The following is a 19,900-nucleotide window of genomic DNA, read 5'->3' on the forward strand; positions in this document are numbered from 1 at the left end:
ACATGTCTATTGTAATCATGTTATTTATTATTTAAATAAAGACAATGAAAAATTAAACTAGGATGACAGATATAAAGTGAGACAGTCCTAGGATAATGGGATATTAACTGTCCTTAACCACTATATTTTCTGTTATGAAAAACTAATTTCTATGTTTTTAAAATAATAAATGAACTATTATTTTGTTTGTTTATGTAGCTTAAAATAATGATTTGCATTTGAACTGTCACTTATCTGTATATAATTAGGTTTTATGTATGCTAATAAAATCCTGTGCTTCTCTGGGCTTTTGAATAAAGCATTCAATAAAAACATAAATATAATTTAAAATGTGTGCACTTTATACATTAATATTAAGGTGTGTTCTGGTCAAATGATAATAAGAAAGAGCAATGGAAATGTATCTCTACCTTATTTATCTTTTCCTGGAAAACTCTGATACTGTTCGAGGTTTAATAAAGAAGAAGATTCTGATAAATTACTAAAGGAGATCTGTGCTTATTTAAAAAAAAAAAAGGTGAAATATTTAAATGGCACCTGGAAAAGCTAACAATAACTTCAAATATAATTCTCTATTTAATACTGGATGATTTCATTGCAATTAAAACAGTTCTGTAAATATGATAGAATAATTTCAGAGACTTTAATAACATAATATTTGTTTGACTATGATATTTCTTTTTTAAATGATTTAGCCTGTAGTATTTCATATGTGCAATTATATGAAACATAATACTAAGTTGAATAATAATGATCCCATTATTCAGTTTAAGAATTAGAACATGTTAATAATATACTCATGTAATATACTCATGTAATATACTCATGTAATATACTCATGTGGATCACAGTAAACTGTGGAAAATTCTGAAGGAGATGGGAATAACAGACCATCTGACCTGCCTCTTGAGAAACCTGTATGCAGGCCAGGAAGCAACAGTTAGAACTGGACATGGAACAACAGACTGGTTCCAAATAGGAAAAGGAGTAGGTCAAGGCTGTATATTGTCACTCTGCTTATTTAACTTCTATGCAGAGTACATCATGAGAAACGCTGGGCTGGAGGGAAGCACAAGCTGGAATCAAGATTGCCGGGAGAAATATCAATAACCTCAGATATGCAGATGATGCCACCTTTATGGCAGAAAGTGAAGAAGAACTAAAGAGCCTTTTGCTGAAAGTGAAAAAGGAGAGTGAAAAAGCTGGCTTAAAGCTCATATTCAGAACAATAAGATCATGGCATCCGGTCCCATCACTTCAATGCAAATAGATGGGGTAACAGTGGAAAGAGTGTCAGACTTTATTTTGGGGAACTCCAAAAATCACTGCAGATGGTGATTGCAGCCATGAAATTAAAAGAAGCTTACTCCTTGGAAGGAAAGTTATGACCAACCTAGACAGCATATTAAAAAGCAGAGACCTTACTTTGCCAACAAAGGTCTGTCTAGTCAAGGCTATGGTTTTCCAGTGGTCATGTATGGATGTGAGAGTTGGACTATAAAAAAAATTGAGGACCGAAGAATTTATGCTTTTGAACTTTGTTGTTGGAGAAGACTCTTGAGAGTGCCTTGGACTGCAAGGAGATCCAACCAGTCCATCTTAAAGGAGATCAGTCCCGGGTGTTCATTGGAAGGACTGATGTTGAAGCTGAAACTCCAATACTTTGTTCACATGATGCAAAGAGCTGACTCATTGGAAAGGACCCTGATGCTGGGAAAGATTGAGGGCAGGAGGTGAGGGAGACAACAGAGGATAAGATGGTTGGATGCCATCACCGACTCAACGGACATGGGTTTGGGTGGACTCCAGGAGTTGGTGATGGACAGGGAAGCCTGGCATGCTGCGGTTCATGGAGTCTCAGAGAGTCAGACATGACTGAGCAACTGAACTGAACTGAATCCTTTGGAATCCTCATACTCTTTAAAGGAAACACCATCCTGAGTTTCATAGTCACCATTTCCCATTTCCTGAAGAGGAATAAATCACATTTATAATCTTAAAAATAATGACATCAAGTTTTGCTTTTTCTCTGGATAAAATAAAAAGTGTGTAGTCTTTTGCATTGTTTTGTTCAACCAATATTACATGTGTAAGTGTGTTTCACATTTTATTTTCTATAGTTTATTTGTGCTGCAGAATAATTTTGCATTGCATCAATATATCACAATTTATTTAGAAATTTTGTAGTCCACTTATTATTATTATTAATAAGAGGCTTTTTGTTTCAGTATGTTAGTACAGATTTGAAAGATTGTTTTCCTGAGCGGCCAAGTCAATTCACACTTTCACAAATGATGTGTAAGATTTTCCACTGATATACATCATTACTTGATATCATCAAACTTACTGTATCAAATTTGGTGGGTGCAAAATTATTCCTCATGTTGAACATCTTATAATATATTTGTGGTCTTAAGTTTTTCATTTTTTGCAAATTTCCCCCCTATTTTGGTCCAGTTTTTTCTGGGTTGTTTTCATTTTTCTTATGCATTCATATTTTTAATAAGATTTGAATGCCAAGTTTTTCTTAGTATGTGTATTACAAATATATTTTCCCAATTTCTTTTATGAAAATTTCTTATAATAAAAGATTTCAGCATAGTTAAACGTATCAATCTTTTCTACAAATTTTGTGCTTCAATGCCTTATTGAATATCTACTTGTAAACTGCTCTGAAGTGATAAAAATATTTTCAACACTGTTCTCAATTTTAAGGTTTTATTTGTATTTTTAACTCTTTAATTCACTGACATTAATTTTGCTTGTTATATGAAGAAGGAATCAATCACTTTTTAAGGAAATATAATGAATCACCAAATCCTATTTTTTGAAAAGTACAGATTTTTAACCACCAGAGTGCTTCCTGCCTTTGTTATTTAACAAATTACCAAAAATAAATGGATTTTTGTATCACAGCTTTAGATTCTGTTCCATTAATCAATGCTTCCATCTCCGTACCAATAGAGATGTAGGTAATCTTGGTATCCAAGACAACTCTTCCCAATTTTAGTTGATTTTTTAGGATTGTTTTCATTCTTACATATAAATTGCACAATCAGTTTGTAAAATTCAGTATTAAAAAATTGAGATTTTGATTAGAGCTTCTGAAGTTTGATTATGATCCCTTATTTTATAATCACATTCAGTGGACGGTCTATTTTAAAATTTTTTTTTCAAGGGTTTTATATATGTTTCAATCAAGAACTATGGGAAGTATTCATTTTCATTCAAAAGTCTTAGTCAAAGTTTACCAACTGCTGTCTGTGGTTCATTTCCAGAGTACAAAGCTCATAGTGGGGGTTTCTCTTCATTTCGTAGGTTAGTATTACTATATGCCCAGGTTTTAGCCAGTAGTTTCCCCGTTAGCAATCCCCCACCTTGTGGTAGTGGAATAACTCTTTAGAGGTACCATCTTTCCTAGAAACTCAGCAATTCGATAAAAATTTTATATTGTAGAGGATCTATTTGTTTTATGTACAAGAGTACAAGAGTCTGTTGGAGCATTTTGTGTGTTATCCTATTGAAACTGAAACCTCTGAGGTAGTTCTAAAAGTATTACTTGCTTTTGATAATTTTCTCACATAAAAAATATAATACAAATCCAAAATACATTGATAGTAAAAAAGCTTTATATATAGGAAAACTTTAGAGGAAATACACAATATATGCTGTTTAAGTTGTTGATATATTATAATCAGCAACATTATTTTTATAAAGGAAAAATACTCATAAATGAGGAAGAGTTCAAAATACTTATCCAATTTACAAGTCACTTCACCCTCCTATATAATATTCTCCTTACAATTAGTTTCATCTAAGTATAAATCTATAAATAATTAATTTTTTTCTTTTGAAACGCTTACCTACCTCAAAGCTGTGGTAGTACAAAACCTCAAAAGGAATTTGAGTTGAGCCTTTTTTACATTTATTTATATGGTAAGTGTTGATTCGGTGTGTAAACTGTACAAAATGCTGCAATAAATGCTGTGAAGAAGGAATATAGAAGGGAAACAATCCTTGCCATTAAGAGGTAACAATCCAAAGCCTTTCAAGTTTTAAGGTAAAGAGAAAAAATATTTCAAAAATGAACTCTAATTCATGAGCTACTGTGATCATCTCCATACACTCGTGCCTCTTCCTCTTTTTAACTCCCAGGCTAGCGAGTCTTAGCGATAAGGGCACAAAAGAAAGCCTGCAAGTTATCCAAAGAGTATGTTGATGAGACAAACAGACTTTTCTATGAAGCTTAGACTTTGAATGCAAAACATCCTGTCATAACATTAATTTGCAAATCAATATATGTAGAGCAGGCACGAAAGCTCTGAGGTCAAGATTATCTGCCTATGTTTCAGACTCTGTTAACCTTTATGAAGTAAAAATAGATCCTTTGGGGAAGTCTATATAAAGAAAAGTCTCAAAGGCGAACTATCAGTGTCCCAAACATTTTAGGGGAAATGAAATTTTGGTAAGTCGTATAATAAAAACTAATTTAATGTTTACTATTCTTTTACACTTTGAAAAGTGTGTTAATGCGATTCTCTCATTTATTCTTCCTAAGAATGAACAATCAAGTTAACTGAGGCTTTGTTTATTTCACCCAAGGCAGTGAGTGGCAGGGCTAGGGCTCATTCTACCAGTAATCCCTCTCCCTCTCACCCTGCATCAGGTGGCCCTGCAGAAACATCTCTGGAGGAAGAGAATGTATCACATGCGAGGTCTCTTTGTCTGTTTCTAATTCTATTGAAGAAGTGTTCTAGTCATGTGTAGCTTTTCTTACCTGAAAGTTAAGTTACATGGACCTTGAGTATAAATATTTCTCATGCGGGTGTTTTCTACAACAGGAGATCAAAAATGTTGCTTTGCCACTGAAACAGGTAAATATTTTACTAAGAGGTTTTTTGTTTTTGTTTTTTTGCTTTTTAGGTCACAATTAATAGTAAGTATTAAGCTAGGGTTTGGTTTTAGGGTTCCCTTTTAAGTTCATTTATTAATAGCAAACTGAAGTATCTCTCTGAATCGAAGCAAAGGATCTGCATATAAGTTACTGGAAAGACTGTTTTGTGTTTTTTTTTTTTTCTGAATGCCTTTCAAAATCAAAACTGCTATTTCCATACTAAGTTCCCTTCACTTGTCACATGGCCACACAGATCTCATTTTCTGTGTGCTTGTTTTGTTCTTTCTTTAAGCAAAGCAGTGTTTTCAATTTTTCAATGCATTTAGCCATAGCATAGGATTACATTTTTCAAGTGTGAGGTCCAGTCATAATCAAAGAATAGAAAGATTTTTTGTTTTGTATTATCTTGATTGCAGTTTTCAAAGGAAAACAACTCTGAACTGCTCATCCCTAAATTTTGTTCCCCTCTACTCAATTTGAAGTGGCCAAGGTTTGGGAATCATGCGGTCAAAACAGAGCTAGCTGTGATGGGATGAGGTCTCCGTTCAGAAAAGACAGTGCATTCTCTAGGAAGATTGTCTCAAACATGTACCACTATCGTATGGGGAAGGGATACAATCATCACATAGATTTTAAGTATTTTCTGCTACTGATACATAACCTTACGTTAAATCAATCAGTTAAGTTTCTGCTATCTGCCAGAATTCATGGTCATTTAGATAGTCTGTCTCTAGAACCTTATGTCCCTGAGAAGTATCAAGTGACTGGACCTTCAAAAGAACAAACCAGATTTATTCTGAATCTCCTTATCTGTGTACAGTTTATGGTATCTTAACTTCATTAAGAATATGGAGCTGGAAAGGTCCTCATGATAATCTAAGTGAATTTGATTTTCCAGACAACATGTGGCTGAATGAAGTATTCTTTGGCAAAGGATTTAATACATAGTTGGTAAGATATTCTTAAAATACAGGCATACATAAACACACACACGTTCCGAAATACCTAGTTTATACCATGAAACATACACGTTTGCTCTTAATTGCTAACATCAGATGTTAATTCATGAATGAAGCCGAAAAGAATTTATAAACACATTTCAATACCCTGCTAATAATATAACACTGTATCTTTGTACTCTTGTAAGGAATACTGAAAGATATTAGGAAAAATCAGAGGAATAACTGCTTTCAATTTACCACATCAGGAACCATGTTCCAGAATCGTTTTATAAAACAAATGCAAGTTACAGTAGAATGAAATCCATGCTATTTCCTGATGGATTTTAATGTTCAAATCAAGCAATGATATACTTATATGTATGCATTTTTATATAAGAAGAGGAATGATATTTCCATCAAAACCTTTTCCTTAACTAGCGTGCCAGTGGATCAACCAGCAGGGAAAGAAAGACAGGGGCAGCTCATTAAGTTTAGTCTGCATTAATTAGTGACATATGTAAATAGAGGCTAATGTTCTCCCTGCAATAGTTTCCCCAAGCACAGTTTTGTTGGTATGAGAAAACAGAATTGACAACAATAGAAAATACATGTCGTTGGTCCGTAAGCACTTAATGTAATCATTTCCCCCTACGCTTTTCACATTTACAATAAATGTTAATGGAAAGTTAGTGCAAATTCAAGGGTCAAAATGTACTTTTTATTAATACCAAAATGACATTTGGATGATATTTGTGAATGATAGCTAAAAAGGAAAGTATTTTTAAGTTGATAACTAAGCCCACTGTATCATATCAAGTAAGCTAACCAACATATGCTATTGCATTGATAGAAGCAAAGCATATGAGGAGAATAGAATCTATATTATGAATGTCATTTCTGATGTCACTATCTATTTTAAACTAAACTTTACACATAGAGTGTTGAGAAAACAACAACAACAACAACAACAACAACAAAACCTTTGATTCTCTATCAATAGGGAAATGATTAAAACACCCCTGCATGGAGAACATGAATCTGATTTTGCAGGAGACTCAGAGCCATTTCTAGAAACATAGTCCACAAGGGCAGAGCCAGCTCTGCAGCCACCATCCCCGTCTGTTCTTGATGTACACTATCAATATGCTCCCCCAGTCAAAACTGACTTCCCTCACCCTGTTGTTTTTATATATTCATTTTTGGTAATATTGTTTCATTTCACATTGTTAATGGTATTCTGTACTTTGTTTTTTAAACTTAAGTAATAAAATATATGTTCTTTCCATTAAAAAATAGAGAAATGGAATAGTATTAAAATAAACTAAATCATATACTTATTATGTATTTATTTAACTAGTAACCCTAGATTGCTTTAACCACAGCGAAACTTCTTTCATTTGTTAATGGTAGCTTAAATGAGAAATGCCTTCTCTAAAGAATTATAAATAAATTCATTTATATTTGATAAATGTCTTTAGCTGATTGACATATTTAGAAATTAATAAATTTTAAATTATTCAAAGGATCACCACCTGAAGAATACAATTTTCAAACTACTGTCAATCACTAAAAGGCAATTGAATGGCATTTCTTTACATCGGTTATTTATTTCAGACTTTAGTTTTGGTGGTTGTTCTTTTTTTTTTAATGTCTTTTATGTAAGTCATTAAATTATCACCCCAGACTGGCATCTTTAAAAATTGCATAGCAAGATAAATATATTATATTCATACAGTCTACATAATTCAAATTATTACAAAAGTTCAGGAATATTAGAGGTTTTTTTGGCACCTCTTTCTTACCTGCTTGTGAGCGTGGTCATACGAATTAATGTGATTGTCAAATTCCTGATGCTTGTAGTACTGCTTGTCACAGAGTTCACAGTAAAAATTGGCCTTCAGATCTTCCAGTGCTTTGGCTATGGTGTTCTCCTTCTCAGCATAATCCTGGAAAATAAAATTTTGAAGAAGGAAGCAATTAGTTTTCCTTTGAGGTTCCTTCCTTCTGACAGTTGACAGCTTAGTATAGTCATTAGAATTAAAAATCATATCACAAAGAGATATATAAAGCAAATCCCAGCAAAGCAAATTAGAATAAATTATCAGTTATAGAAAATTAAAGATTAACAGAAGAAATAAAAATAAATAATAGAAAGAATATAGAAATATGGAGAAGAAAAACAAATCACAGAAGAAATAGAAGTCCTTGCTTAACAACTTCCTATGCCATGTTAGCACAGAAGAAATATGAAACTCATATAACTGTTAATTTAACTGTCAATTTATAGCTAAACTAGGTTTAGTTAACATAAAACTTCTAAATTCTGAACATCTAAAATATGTCCTCCATATTCGTGTGCAAATATTCAAGCTTGTTATTTTTGTTTGCTTCCCTAAATATCTGTACAGCAACTTATTCATCCCAAGTAGATTTCATTTGACTAATGTTTTCATCTTGACCCACATCTGTTTAGGTTACTCTTTTAAAATTCACTAGTCTTTGGAAAATGAAATTCATTCCTGCAAGCTATTTACCTAAACTGAAAAGAATTAAACTGTATAAACAGATTGCTTTCATCATGCTGATGGTAAATAAAGATCACTATACAATCAAACTCCTGAAAATATGAAAAATGCAGTGCGTTATCATAGCTTTCATTTACAAAGCATAAAACAGGAAAATGTTTGTAGCACTTAGGTTTTCTTAAATCTAAATTTAATTGCTATTTCATGCTTCCTTAAATGTTAATGATGTCAGACATGAATAAACATTGCATGTTGAAACACTGTCCAAGTCTTTCACTGAAGTACTGATATAAAGAAGACCTACACTTCAATCCCTACCATAGAATATATTTGTTTCTACTTTACAGATTGTCTCATGTTCAATTTATTTAAATTCAAAACAACTATACATTCAAGCCTCTTATGTGCTACACTCCCTCAGGCACTAGGATGTGGAGATGAAATGACACAATCTTTTCTACGTCAATGGCAGCAATCCTCTCACTAAATATACAGGATAGAAAAACTCATAGTTTGAATATTTAAATTCTACAAAATTTGAAGGTGATTTACTAATTGTAATTTCACGAGTGATTAATATGTTTGTTACCTTATTGTGCTATATATTTGTATATGCATCATTTCATAGTATTCACCATCATTCATAGATGTAACTTGTAGTATGTCTTGTAGCAATGCGTAATACATCTGCCATAATCTGTATATACATAGTCCTCTTTCTCACTTTAAAAACAGTGATTTGTCATTATGTTTGATTAATTTTATCAACTTCACAGCAAGAGGTAATAAATTGCAAAATCACTCAAATTGTTCATATATGAGTTGTCAATTTGAATAATTTACCATTTTGCAACAGATTTCAGAAATATTCTCCATTATTCTTTCGACTGCATCCAATATGACTTTTTTTAAGTTAGTTTAAAATGATGAAAATGACTCATACTGATCTAAACTGCTTACTGAATTTTTACAAAATCTTCAAAATAATACTTTGTGGATCATCCAATTTATTTTTATTTTTATTTTTTTGAATTTCTCTGACTCTTTTTTTTTTATTTTATTTTTTTTTATTTTTATTTTTTAAATTTTAAAATCTTTAATTCTTACATGCATTCCCAAACATGAACCCCCCTCCCACCTCCCTCCCCATAACATCTTTCTGGGTCATCCCCATGCACCAGCCCCAAGCATGCTGCATCCTGCGTCAGACATAGACTGGCGATTCAATTCACATGATAGTATACATGTTAGAATGTCATTCTCCCAAATCATCCCACCCTCTCCCTCTCCCTCTGAGTCATCCAATTTAAATGAAACAAAAATTAAGTACCATGATTTCACGGCAAAAGTGTGCAATGCAGAGATAGAATTCTAATCAATATGAGTTGCATTAATATTATAATGGCAACAGTCTGGTTCAAAGCAGAATTAACTTTCAAAACAATATTTTTGAACAGCAATTTCTTTGCAAACTAGTTGATTTTCTTTATTAATCATAATTACAGTTAAGCTACTTCCTCTCTCTAAACTTTTGGTTATTTCTTATTATGGTATTGTTTTCTTCCTTCCTAAGACTGATCTTTTTCCAGAGAAGCAATAATTTTTCCTAATTTTTCTTTTCTCAAAAGTGGGCAATTTTTGAGTAAAGCAAACCGAGATTCTTAGGTTAAATTGCATTCTTCAAGAATATAAGCCTTAGCCTCAATTTGAAAGAGGAAAACAAATCTAAAAATAATAGTCAAGATTTATTCAGTACTTTTTTAGGACTCATTCAATCATGATTAAAATGATAAAAATGTGCATTCTAGACATTTCCTCATTTTATATGTGAGAGTACTAAAGCAAAGGGAAGTTAAATATCTAGCTTAATTATATATAACAAGTAAATGTGCAGCTAATATTTGAGCACAAATAATTTGATCCATAGCACTTCGTTATGTTTAAGCTTTTAAGCAGAAAATAAAATAGAGAGAACAATATAAGAGCTCCCATATACCCATCACTTGGCTTCAACAATTATCTTTAACTTAGGGCCAATCTTGTTTCATTTTATCCACTCCTACCTCATATCCTTTCCCCTGCCTCAGATAATTTTTAAAGACAGTCCTAAATTCATATTATGTTATCTGTTAATCTTTCAGTATGTATCTCTAAAATAGAAGATTATTTTTTAAAAATCAGAAAACCAATATCAGACCTAAAAAAAACAAACAAACTACATTCAATTCTTACTATCATGAAATAGCCAGTTAGTTTGTTCACATAACTGCAATTGTCTAATATTTTTAAAACAGTTTGTTCAAAACAAGATTCAAACATACATTACCTTCATCTGATATGATTCTTAGTCTCTTTCATGCTATAGGTCCTGCCATTCTTTGTTTTATTCCTCATGGTATTTTAGTTTTCAGATTTTTTTTTTATTATACCTTACATTTTGTAAAACGTTCAGAACTATAGAAACATTACAAGAAGATGACAATAAACTTTTATAAGGTCTTCTCTTTAATAAAATCATTGTTAATATTTTGGCATGTGTTTGTTCTCTTGCTTTATCTCTATACCTTCCTCTAAGATATTAAAAGCAACATGGCATAACTGAAGTTAAGGTTGCAAATAGTTTCATAGTAAGAACTATTTTTAGGCTAGAACTTTCAACTTGATATAAACTGCAGGAAGAAGTCAGGGCTGTGTCTTATAAAACATCAGTAGAATAGAATGACTGGTTATTGCATGTGTCATAAGGGAAAAGAGTCATATGTACTTTCACTGATTATACATTTTTTAAAATATATGTAAACTGATGGATCCTGAAAGATGAAGAAAGGGTAGCTGCTGTGTGTGCAAACAGGGAGAAGGAACACGGGGAACAAGGCTTCCAGTATCTAGAAAAAAAATTTAAGTATGTATGTAGACAAAATCAGCCCTCATTAGGTTGACATGCCCAGTGCTCACGACCCCTCTCCTTCTCCAGTGCGGATGATATTGAAAGGACCTTGACTGGTATCATAAAGCATAGTATACAGACATTCAACACAGCTACCTCCTTGCATAAGTTAAGAAATGCATTGAATAAAATGAAAGAGGAACACAGCTGCTCATATTTCCTCCTCAAACCCAAACTCTTCCCTCTATCTGGCAAACACATTCTGTTCAATAATGTAAACATTTCCCAATGCCCCACTAAGTATGATGGTAGAAAGTGAAGAAAGGATGAATTGTTGTAGCTATTAAGTCATCCAAACTCTTCACAGTTTACATATATCTAAAAACAGTAAAAATTGAATCCTTATTTTCAGGGAAGCAGCATATAATCCCCAATTTACAAAGTCAAGAATCTTTTCACATGAAACCATAGCAACTCTGCAGGGCAACAGTTTTTGCAGAACAGCAAATTGAAACAAGTTAACAGTTTATCTAGAGTCGCAGGGTCATTCCACCTATCCTATAGTACAAATGAATAGTACCCAGTAGGACTTTGAAGGGAAAACCTCTCTTTTCCAAAATGATGCAACTTATGTTGGCTTCAGCATAACACATGGTGTCAAATGCTATTCAACCCCTCTTAAGAGTCAACCATGGGAGAAGGCAGTGCAACCCACTCCAGTACTCTTGCCTGGAAAATCCCATGGACGGAGGAGCCTGGTAGGCTGCAGTCCATGGGGTCACTAGGAGTTGGATACAACTTAGCGACTTCACTTTCAATTTCCACTTTTATGCATTGGAGAAGGAAATGGCTACCCACTCCAGTTTCTTGCCTGGAGAATCCCAGGGATGGGGGAGCCTGGTGGGCTGCTGTCTATGGGGTTGCACAGAGTCAGAAGCAACTTAGCAGGAGCAGCAGCAGTAAGAGTCAATGGTAACTCAATGCCATCAGTAACCTTCCCTGAGGAACATGAGCTCCAGGAGAGCAGGGATTCACTCCTGCTTTGTTGACTGTGATATCTCCAGAGGTTATAACAGAGCCCAGCACTAGCAGACACTTGACAAATAATTATAAAGAATACCAGCACTGTCCTTTTTAATTAACATGTGTGTAAAAAACAAATATGACAAAAAGGAGCAGCACTAAGAAATACACTGTTATTAAAGTAGCTATGTTCATGTTTGGGCTTTCAGTACCCAGTCATTTGGGGGACATCTTTAGAGCTAACAGCAAATAATATATAAATTATCATTGCTAAGTAATAGCTGTGATCACATATTACATCCAAGATTTCTGCCAGGAATGCTCTATTTAAAGTAGCTAAAGTTGTGAAGGTATAAATAGATTGGGTACTGTTAGTATATAATTCTTTTCAATACTAAAAAATATTTGTATGTAATTAACACTTAAATACTTTGGGAAAACCTCTCTTCTCTGCCTCTATCTCTCTTATTGTTCCCATCAAGAATAAAAGTATCCCTGTGATTTATACCCAGGATAAATTTCACTATAGGTCCTCTAAAGAGAGAAAAAGTCTTTGCTAAAATTTGATTGCAATGAAAACATTAACCATGGAAGAGGTCACAAAATTGTTCTAGTTTAAGAAGATATTTGATAGAAAGCATTTCATCAGAAAATCCATAGTCTACACATTCTGTAAAATACTGCACATCTTCTGGGCCATATCTCTTGTCCCAGTTAGTATCAAAGTGACAGGTTCTGAAACAGTCTCCAGCAGCCTTCTATAGTGCCACTTGGCTGCAGTTGGCCCCAGGCTGTGTTGAGGCATCACATCCCATCCAGTGGCTTCTCTGACTCATGACATGGGAGCTTGCAGATTCCCTCTTAGCACTAACAAATATACAACCCAGGAATATTGAGCAGGTAACAGCATACAGGTCCACCCTTGACCTTCGTGGACAGTAAGAACTCAAGGATAAATTATTTCCCCTTTTATCTATCAGACAGATATTTTTGAGACACATTTCTAAGATTCCACAGAGATTCCCAGTGGGAAGGAGCACCAGTTACTTGCACTAGTGATAAACAGTAAGTATATCTTTATATTAGTTTTTCTTATCTGTTCTACTTTTGTGGAATTTCACTTCTGCTTCCTGGGCTCATGTCCCAATAAATAAGTGCTTGTCTCAGGGGAGAAGGATAATGGGAAAGGGGACTTAAGAAGTTTGAGATCGACATGTATATACTGCTATATTTGAAATGGATAACCAACAAGAACTTACTGTATACCACAGGGAACTCTGCTCAGTGTTACATGATAGCCTGAATTGGGGGAGGGTTTAGGGGAGAATCAGTTCAGTTCAGTTTAGTTCAGTCACTCAGTCATGTCTGACTCTTTGCAACCCCATGGACTGCAGCACGCCAGGCCTCCCTGTCCATCAGCTTCAGCATCAGTCCTTCCAATGAATAATCAGGACTGATTTCCTTAGGAGAGACTGGTTGGATCTCTTTGCAGTCCAAGGGACTCTCAAGAGTCTTCTCCAACATGACAGTTCAAAAGCATCAATTCTTCAGCGCTCAGCTATCTTTATAGTCCAACTCTCAGGAGAATGCATACATATATACATGTATATATATATACACACATATATATATATATATACACACATGAGTTCCTTTGCTCTTCACTGAAAGTATCAGAACATTGCTAATTGGCTATACTCCAATATAAAATGAAAAGTTAAAATAAAAAATAAATAGTTGCATAGAAGCCTTTGTCCTGGGTTTGATTTTAAGATGAACTGGGAGAAGATTATCAATTTTCTATGAATGTCTTTCTGACAAGACACATTTTATAGAATAAAATAAGATGATGCCATATTTCAGCTCAAAATTCTCTAATAGCCCATCATCATTATTAGAATAAATGCTTTTATAATGACCCACAAGTCCTACTCCACCTGTTACTCGCACTATGTGTTTGTCATCATTTTCTATCATTCTCTCTCTTTTGCTTTCAGTTCACTTCAGTTCAGTCATTCAGTCGTGTCCAACTCTTTGTGACCCCATGGACTGCAGAAGACCAGGCTTGCCTGTCCATCACCAAGTCCTGGAGCTTGCTCATACTCATGTCCACCAAGTCAGAGATGCCATCCAACCATCTCATCCTATGTCACCCCCTTCTCCTTCCACCTTCAATCTATCCCAGCATCAGGGTCTTTTCAAATGAGTCAGTTCTTCACATTAGGTGGCCAAAGTATTATAGTGTCAGCTCCACTGTCAGTTCTTCCAATGAATATTCAGGACTGAATTCCTTTAGGATTGACTGGTTGGATCTCCTTGCAGTCCAAGGGACTCTCAAGAGTCTTCTCCAACACCACAGTTCAAAAGCATCAATTCTTTGGTGCTCAGCTTTCTTTATAGTCCAACACTCACATCCATACATGACTCCTGGGAAGACCATAGCTTTGACTAGATGGACCTTTGTTGGCAAAGTAATGTCTCCGCTTTATAATATGCTGTCTAGGTTGGCCATAGTTTTTCTTCCAGGGAGCAAACATCTTTTAATTTCATGGATGTAGGTACTTTGCTTTAGCTACCCTTATTTCCTTAAGGTTTTTGAAACTTTAATTATACAATTACTTTGACACTTGGACTTATCACTTACTTTCCCTTGAATGTTCTCATACCAGATGCTTGCATGAAATACCCATTCACTTCTTGTTGATCTCTGCTAAAATGTTCTTTCCTCAAAGATGACTTCCTTTATCATCCTTCTATAAGAGGAACACTTTATTCAGTTCTTTCCTTCTTTTATCTTTCACTTTAAATTTAGGATGAGAAAGTTTATTCAGGAAGAAAACAGTTATAAAACACCTTTGGGCACTGGAGACTGAAGGCTATATTAACAGCATGGGAGAGACAGGGTACATGCAAGAGTAAACAGGTTATGTAAAGAAAGAAATGGAAATTCCAAGAAGGAATTTTAAAAATGCTAGAAATAAAAAAAAAAAACAAAAACCTCTAACTAAAATGAAGAATACTTTCAGGGGACTCATCAATAGACATGGTACAACTGAGAAAAATGAAATTGAAGATGTGCCAACAAAATCTTAAACAAACTGAAATTTAAGGAGGAAGGAAGGAAAGAAGAAGCTAGAACAGAAGAATGTATAAGCAATATGGGATAATATCACAAGGTATAATTAATTTTTTTAAATACCAGAAGGAGAAAAGAGAATGCAGTGGGAGAAATATTTGAAGAAAATTGGCTGAAAAGTTTCATTATTAATAGAGATACCAAAAACAGATCTAGGAAGCTCAGAGAACATCAAAAGGATATAAACAGTACAACATCAAACACCTGCTGCTGCTGCTGCTGCTAAGTCGCTTCAGTCGTGTCTGACTTTGTGCCACCCACAGACGGCAGCCCACCAGGCTCTCCCATCCCTGGGATTCTCCAGGCAAGAACACCGGAGTGGGTCGCCATTTCCTTCTCCAATACATGAAAGTGAAAAGTGAAAGTGAAGTCGCTCAGTCATGTCTGACTTCGAGACCCCATGGACTACAGCCTACCAGGCTCCTCCATCCATGGGATTTTCCAGGCAAGAGTACTGGAGTGGGGTGCCATTGCCTTCTCCAATAATCACCTAGACATATCATATTTATACAACAGAAAGATGAAGAGAAAATCTTCAGATTTAGCCTCTATCAGATATACTAACCAAATCATCATCAATGAATCTTGCCTTCTTGAAGAAGAAAAGAATATAGGAAAAGTTGGAGAAGAAATAAATTAATGTAAAATAGATATATCCAAACATCTAAAAAGTTAACTTTGTTTAAAACAACACCACCGTCAATGAATCGGGTAGTTACAACATATAAGTGAGCAGAATGAGTCAAAGCAACGTCAGAAAGGAGAATGTGTGCTCAGTTGCTCAGTCGTGTCTAACTCTTTGCAACCCTTTGGACGGTAGCCCACCAGGCTCCTCTGCCCATAGGATTTTTCAGGCATGAATACTGGAGTGGGTTGCCATTTCCTCTTCTAAGGGATCTTCCAGATCCGGGGATCAAATTCTGCATTGCAGAGTCATTGGGGAAGCCTACTGTATAGCACAAGGCACTCAGTGATCTGTGGCGACCAAAATGGGAAGGAAATCCATTAAAGACGGGATACATGTATACATACAGCGGATTCATTTTTCTGTACAACAGATACTAACACAACATTGCAAAACAGCTATATTTCAATAAACATTAATTAAAAAAGCACTGGGGTAAAGGACTCCTAAAGGGCACCTACACTACCTGTGAAATGGTATTGTGTTATGTGACACTGGACTTAGATGAGTAAGAACGCATGTTCTAAACTCCAGACAGACCACTAAAAAGGTATTAAAATGAAGTATAATTGATACACTATGGGAAGAGATAAAATTGAATAATATACATTGTTTAATTGCTTAATTAAAACTTGAGAAGGCAGAAAAAAGGCCAAAAGAGAGAAAAACAAAGAATAAATTTAACAAATAGAAAAGAAAGACAAACACGGTAGTTATTACATCAATTGTATAAAAAAGTCACTTTAATTACATCAATTAAAAGAAAAAAACTGCATAAAAAACAGGCTAACTATCATGTACAAGAAATCTTCTCTAAAGACCCAGGATAAAAGTAAAGGGATGAAAGTCCGTAAAGACTGCGTTATGAAGGAAGTTGCTACAAGGGCAAATGAAGCTTGTTCATGTTGGAAACCCTGAACCCTAGTGGAGAGCACAAACCTGCGAGTTTTGTATTCATGGGGTCAGGGACCAAAGCTATTTATCCAACAAATCCCCTTAAGTATTAGCCCATGGCAGTTTTTGGAGGGCATTTACACCTGACAATATATACAAAAAACACTGTACCTATATTATAAACACATGTATGCAAATAGAAACACACTCACACACACATATCTGTATATATGCACTACTTATAATTACATGAGATATCTGTTGTAATTGTTCACTATTATACATTCTATGAAGGCCAGGTATTTCTAGTCTGTTTATTACCATATCCCCAATGCCTAAACAATGACTAGAACAAATAGATATTTAAAAAGGTTGTTTAATAAATGAGTGAATAAACTAACTATATTTTTGGAGGCTGTACATATCACTTATTGTTTACAGACTTGAATCACAATTTTGGTGGTGTATACTATTTGAATGGATGGAAAAAAATATGTCTGAAATACCCAAAATGCACATATTATTTTTCTAAAATAATTAATACTTATAACTCTTGCTATCTAAGTACCTGTGCAAAATTCAATGCTTCTTATACTATAATTTTCTGAAGGATAATTTGTAAGATTGTAATCTAGATTCCCTAAAACTACATATTAGTTATTTAATATTTTCTGTTACTTAGACTTCATTTCATCCAATTATGTTTTCCTATAAATAACTTCAGATATGCAGATGACACCACCCTTATGGCAGAAAGTGAAGAGGAACTAAAAAGCCTCTTGGTGAAAGTGAAAGAGGAGAGTGAAAAAGTTGGCTTAAAGCTCAACATTCAGAAAACAAAGATCATGGCATCTGGTCCCATCACTTCATGGGAAATAGATGGGGAAACAGTGGAAACAGTGTCAGACTTTATTTTGGGGGGCTCCAAAATCACTGCAGATGGTGATTGCAGCCATGAAATTAAAAGACGCTTACTCCTTGGAAGTAAAGTTATGACCAACCTAGATGGCATATTCAAAAGCAGAGACATTACTTTGCTGACTAAGGTCCGTCTAGTCAAGGCTATGGATTTTCCTGTGGTCATGTATGGATGTGAGAGTTGGACTGTGAAGAAGGCTGAGCACCGAAGAATTGATGCTTTTGAACTGTGGTGTTGGAGAAGACTCTTGAGAGTCCCTTGGACTGCAAGAAGATGCAACCACTCCATTCTGAAGGAGATCAGCCCTGGGATTTCTTTGGAAGGAATGATGCTAAAAATGAAACTCCAGTACTTTGGCCACCTCATGGGAAGCGTTGACTCATTGGAAAAGACTGATGCTGGGAGGGATTGGGGGCAGGAGGAGAAAGGGACGACAGAGGATGAGATGGCTGGATGGCATAACAGACTCGATGGACATGAGTCTGAGTGAACTCCGGGAGTTAGTGATGGACAGGGAGGCCTGGCGTGCTGTGATTCATGGGGTCGCAAAGAGTCGGATACGACTGAGCGATTGAACTGAACTGAACTGCTACATCAGTTTATTATATTTTCATTGTTAGCTACTTTAAACATAGCATTATACAATAGATCAAAAAGGTCAGAACTATGATTTTGTTACATAATAATAAAATTGAAAGGAAACAATAAACATTTTAAAATTCCAAGTGCTCGGAAGCTTATAATACCAATACAGATATCCAGTTTCCCTCTAATAATGTGAACTGGAAGCATCCACTACAACATTCAACAAGGCTATTTAGGGGCCAAGATGGTATAATTAATTCTTTTGGATTAGATGAGAAATTTGAGTATTTTCTCATACTGCATGTTGAGAATAGAAGATCTAAGAAGTTTTGCATTTTTGTTAACATATGTATTACTTTAAAAGATGGCCACATGGAAAAGAGGAGATAAGAGCACCTAAGAGTATATGTGTGTATTATTGCGTACTGCTGCTAAGTCACTTCAGTTGTGTCGGACTGTGTGTGACCCCATGGACGGCAGCTCACCAGGCTCCCTCGTCCCTGGGATTCTCCAGGCAAGAATACTGGAGTGGGTTGCCATCTCCTTCTCCAATGCACGAAAGTGAAAAGTGAAAGTGAAGTTGCTCAGTCTTGCCCGACTTCACGACCCCATGGACTGCAGCCTACCAGGCTCCTCCATCCATGGGATTTTCCAGGCAAGAGTACTGGAGTGGATTGCCATTGTCTTCTCCAGATATGCATAAACTGCAGATTTTTGGAAAGAAAAGGAAAAGGTGAATTTTTAATTAATTTTAGACTAGTTCTACTTCTTTCTAAAGTCAAACAGTTTTCTCTCCTTTTCTCCCTTTTCTTTTCGTTTATTGTCTACAAAATGAAATTGTCTTGCTGAGAAGAAAATAAGGTAAAATAATAGTCCTGGAAACTTTTAGCCTTACGCATTTTTAGAAAATATTTTCTCAAAAAGCAAGCATGACACTGTAGGTGTCCCATCGGAGGAGTTCCCCAGATGCCTTGTGAAGATCATAATGCAACCACAGCTTCCATAATAAGAGGAATAATACATGGAGACCTGCTGTCCCTCCCATTAGTGCCTGCAGGTTCTGCCCCTGTGGTTAATTCTGCTTTGTCTTGAACTCCAAATGGGAGTGATATTCTGTGTGTTTGATATATTGTTAGCACAGCAGGGAAAGCCCATTTGAAAATAATCATATGTTTCAGGTATCCGAAAGAAAAGGGACATTTTGCAAAGAGCAGTATTTTAACTTGAAAAACTTAGAACTAAAATTTGGGTGGAGAAGACACAATGAAGAAGGTAAGAACATTAACACATATTGATTACCTCAAATGAGCAATACATATAAATTATCTCAGGCTTGACAATATTAATCCTCAAGTGAATACTATTAGCCCCATTTTACATATGACGAAAATAAAACTAGAAGGAAAGAATA

General features: G+C 34.9%; 1 protein-coding gene across 1 annotated transcript in view; it reads right to left on the reverse strand.

Annotated features, from left to right (window-relative positions):
• The window catches only part of ZNF804A (zinc finger protein 804A), a 351,091-nt gene that overhangs the window by 62,056 nt on the left and 269,135 nt on the right, over positions 1-19,900 (reverse strand). The window contains exon 2 of the mRNA XM_027964752.3: positions 7,638-7,781. Coding sequence (XP_027820553.2) covers positions 7,638-7,781 — 144 coding nt within the window. The remainder of the gene's footprint in view (positions 1-7,637; positions 7,782-19,900) is intronic.

The sequence above is a fragment of the Ovis aries genome, chromosome 2 (genome assembly GCF_016772045.2).
Source record: "Ovis aries strain OAR_USU_Benz2616 breed Rambouillet chromosome 2, ARS-UI_Ramb_v3.0, whole genome shotgun sequence".
Classification (NCBI taxonomy): domain Eukaryota; kingdom Metazoa; phylum Chordata; class Mammalia; order Artiodactyla; family Bovidae; genus Ovis; species Ovis aries.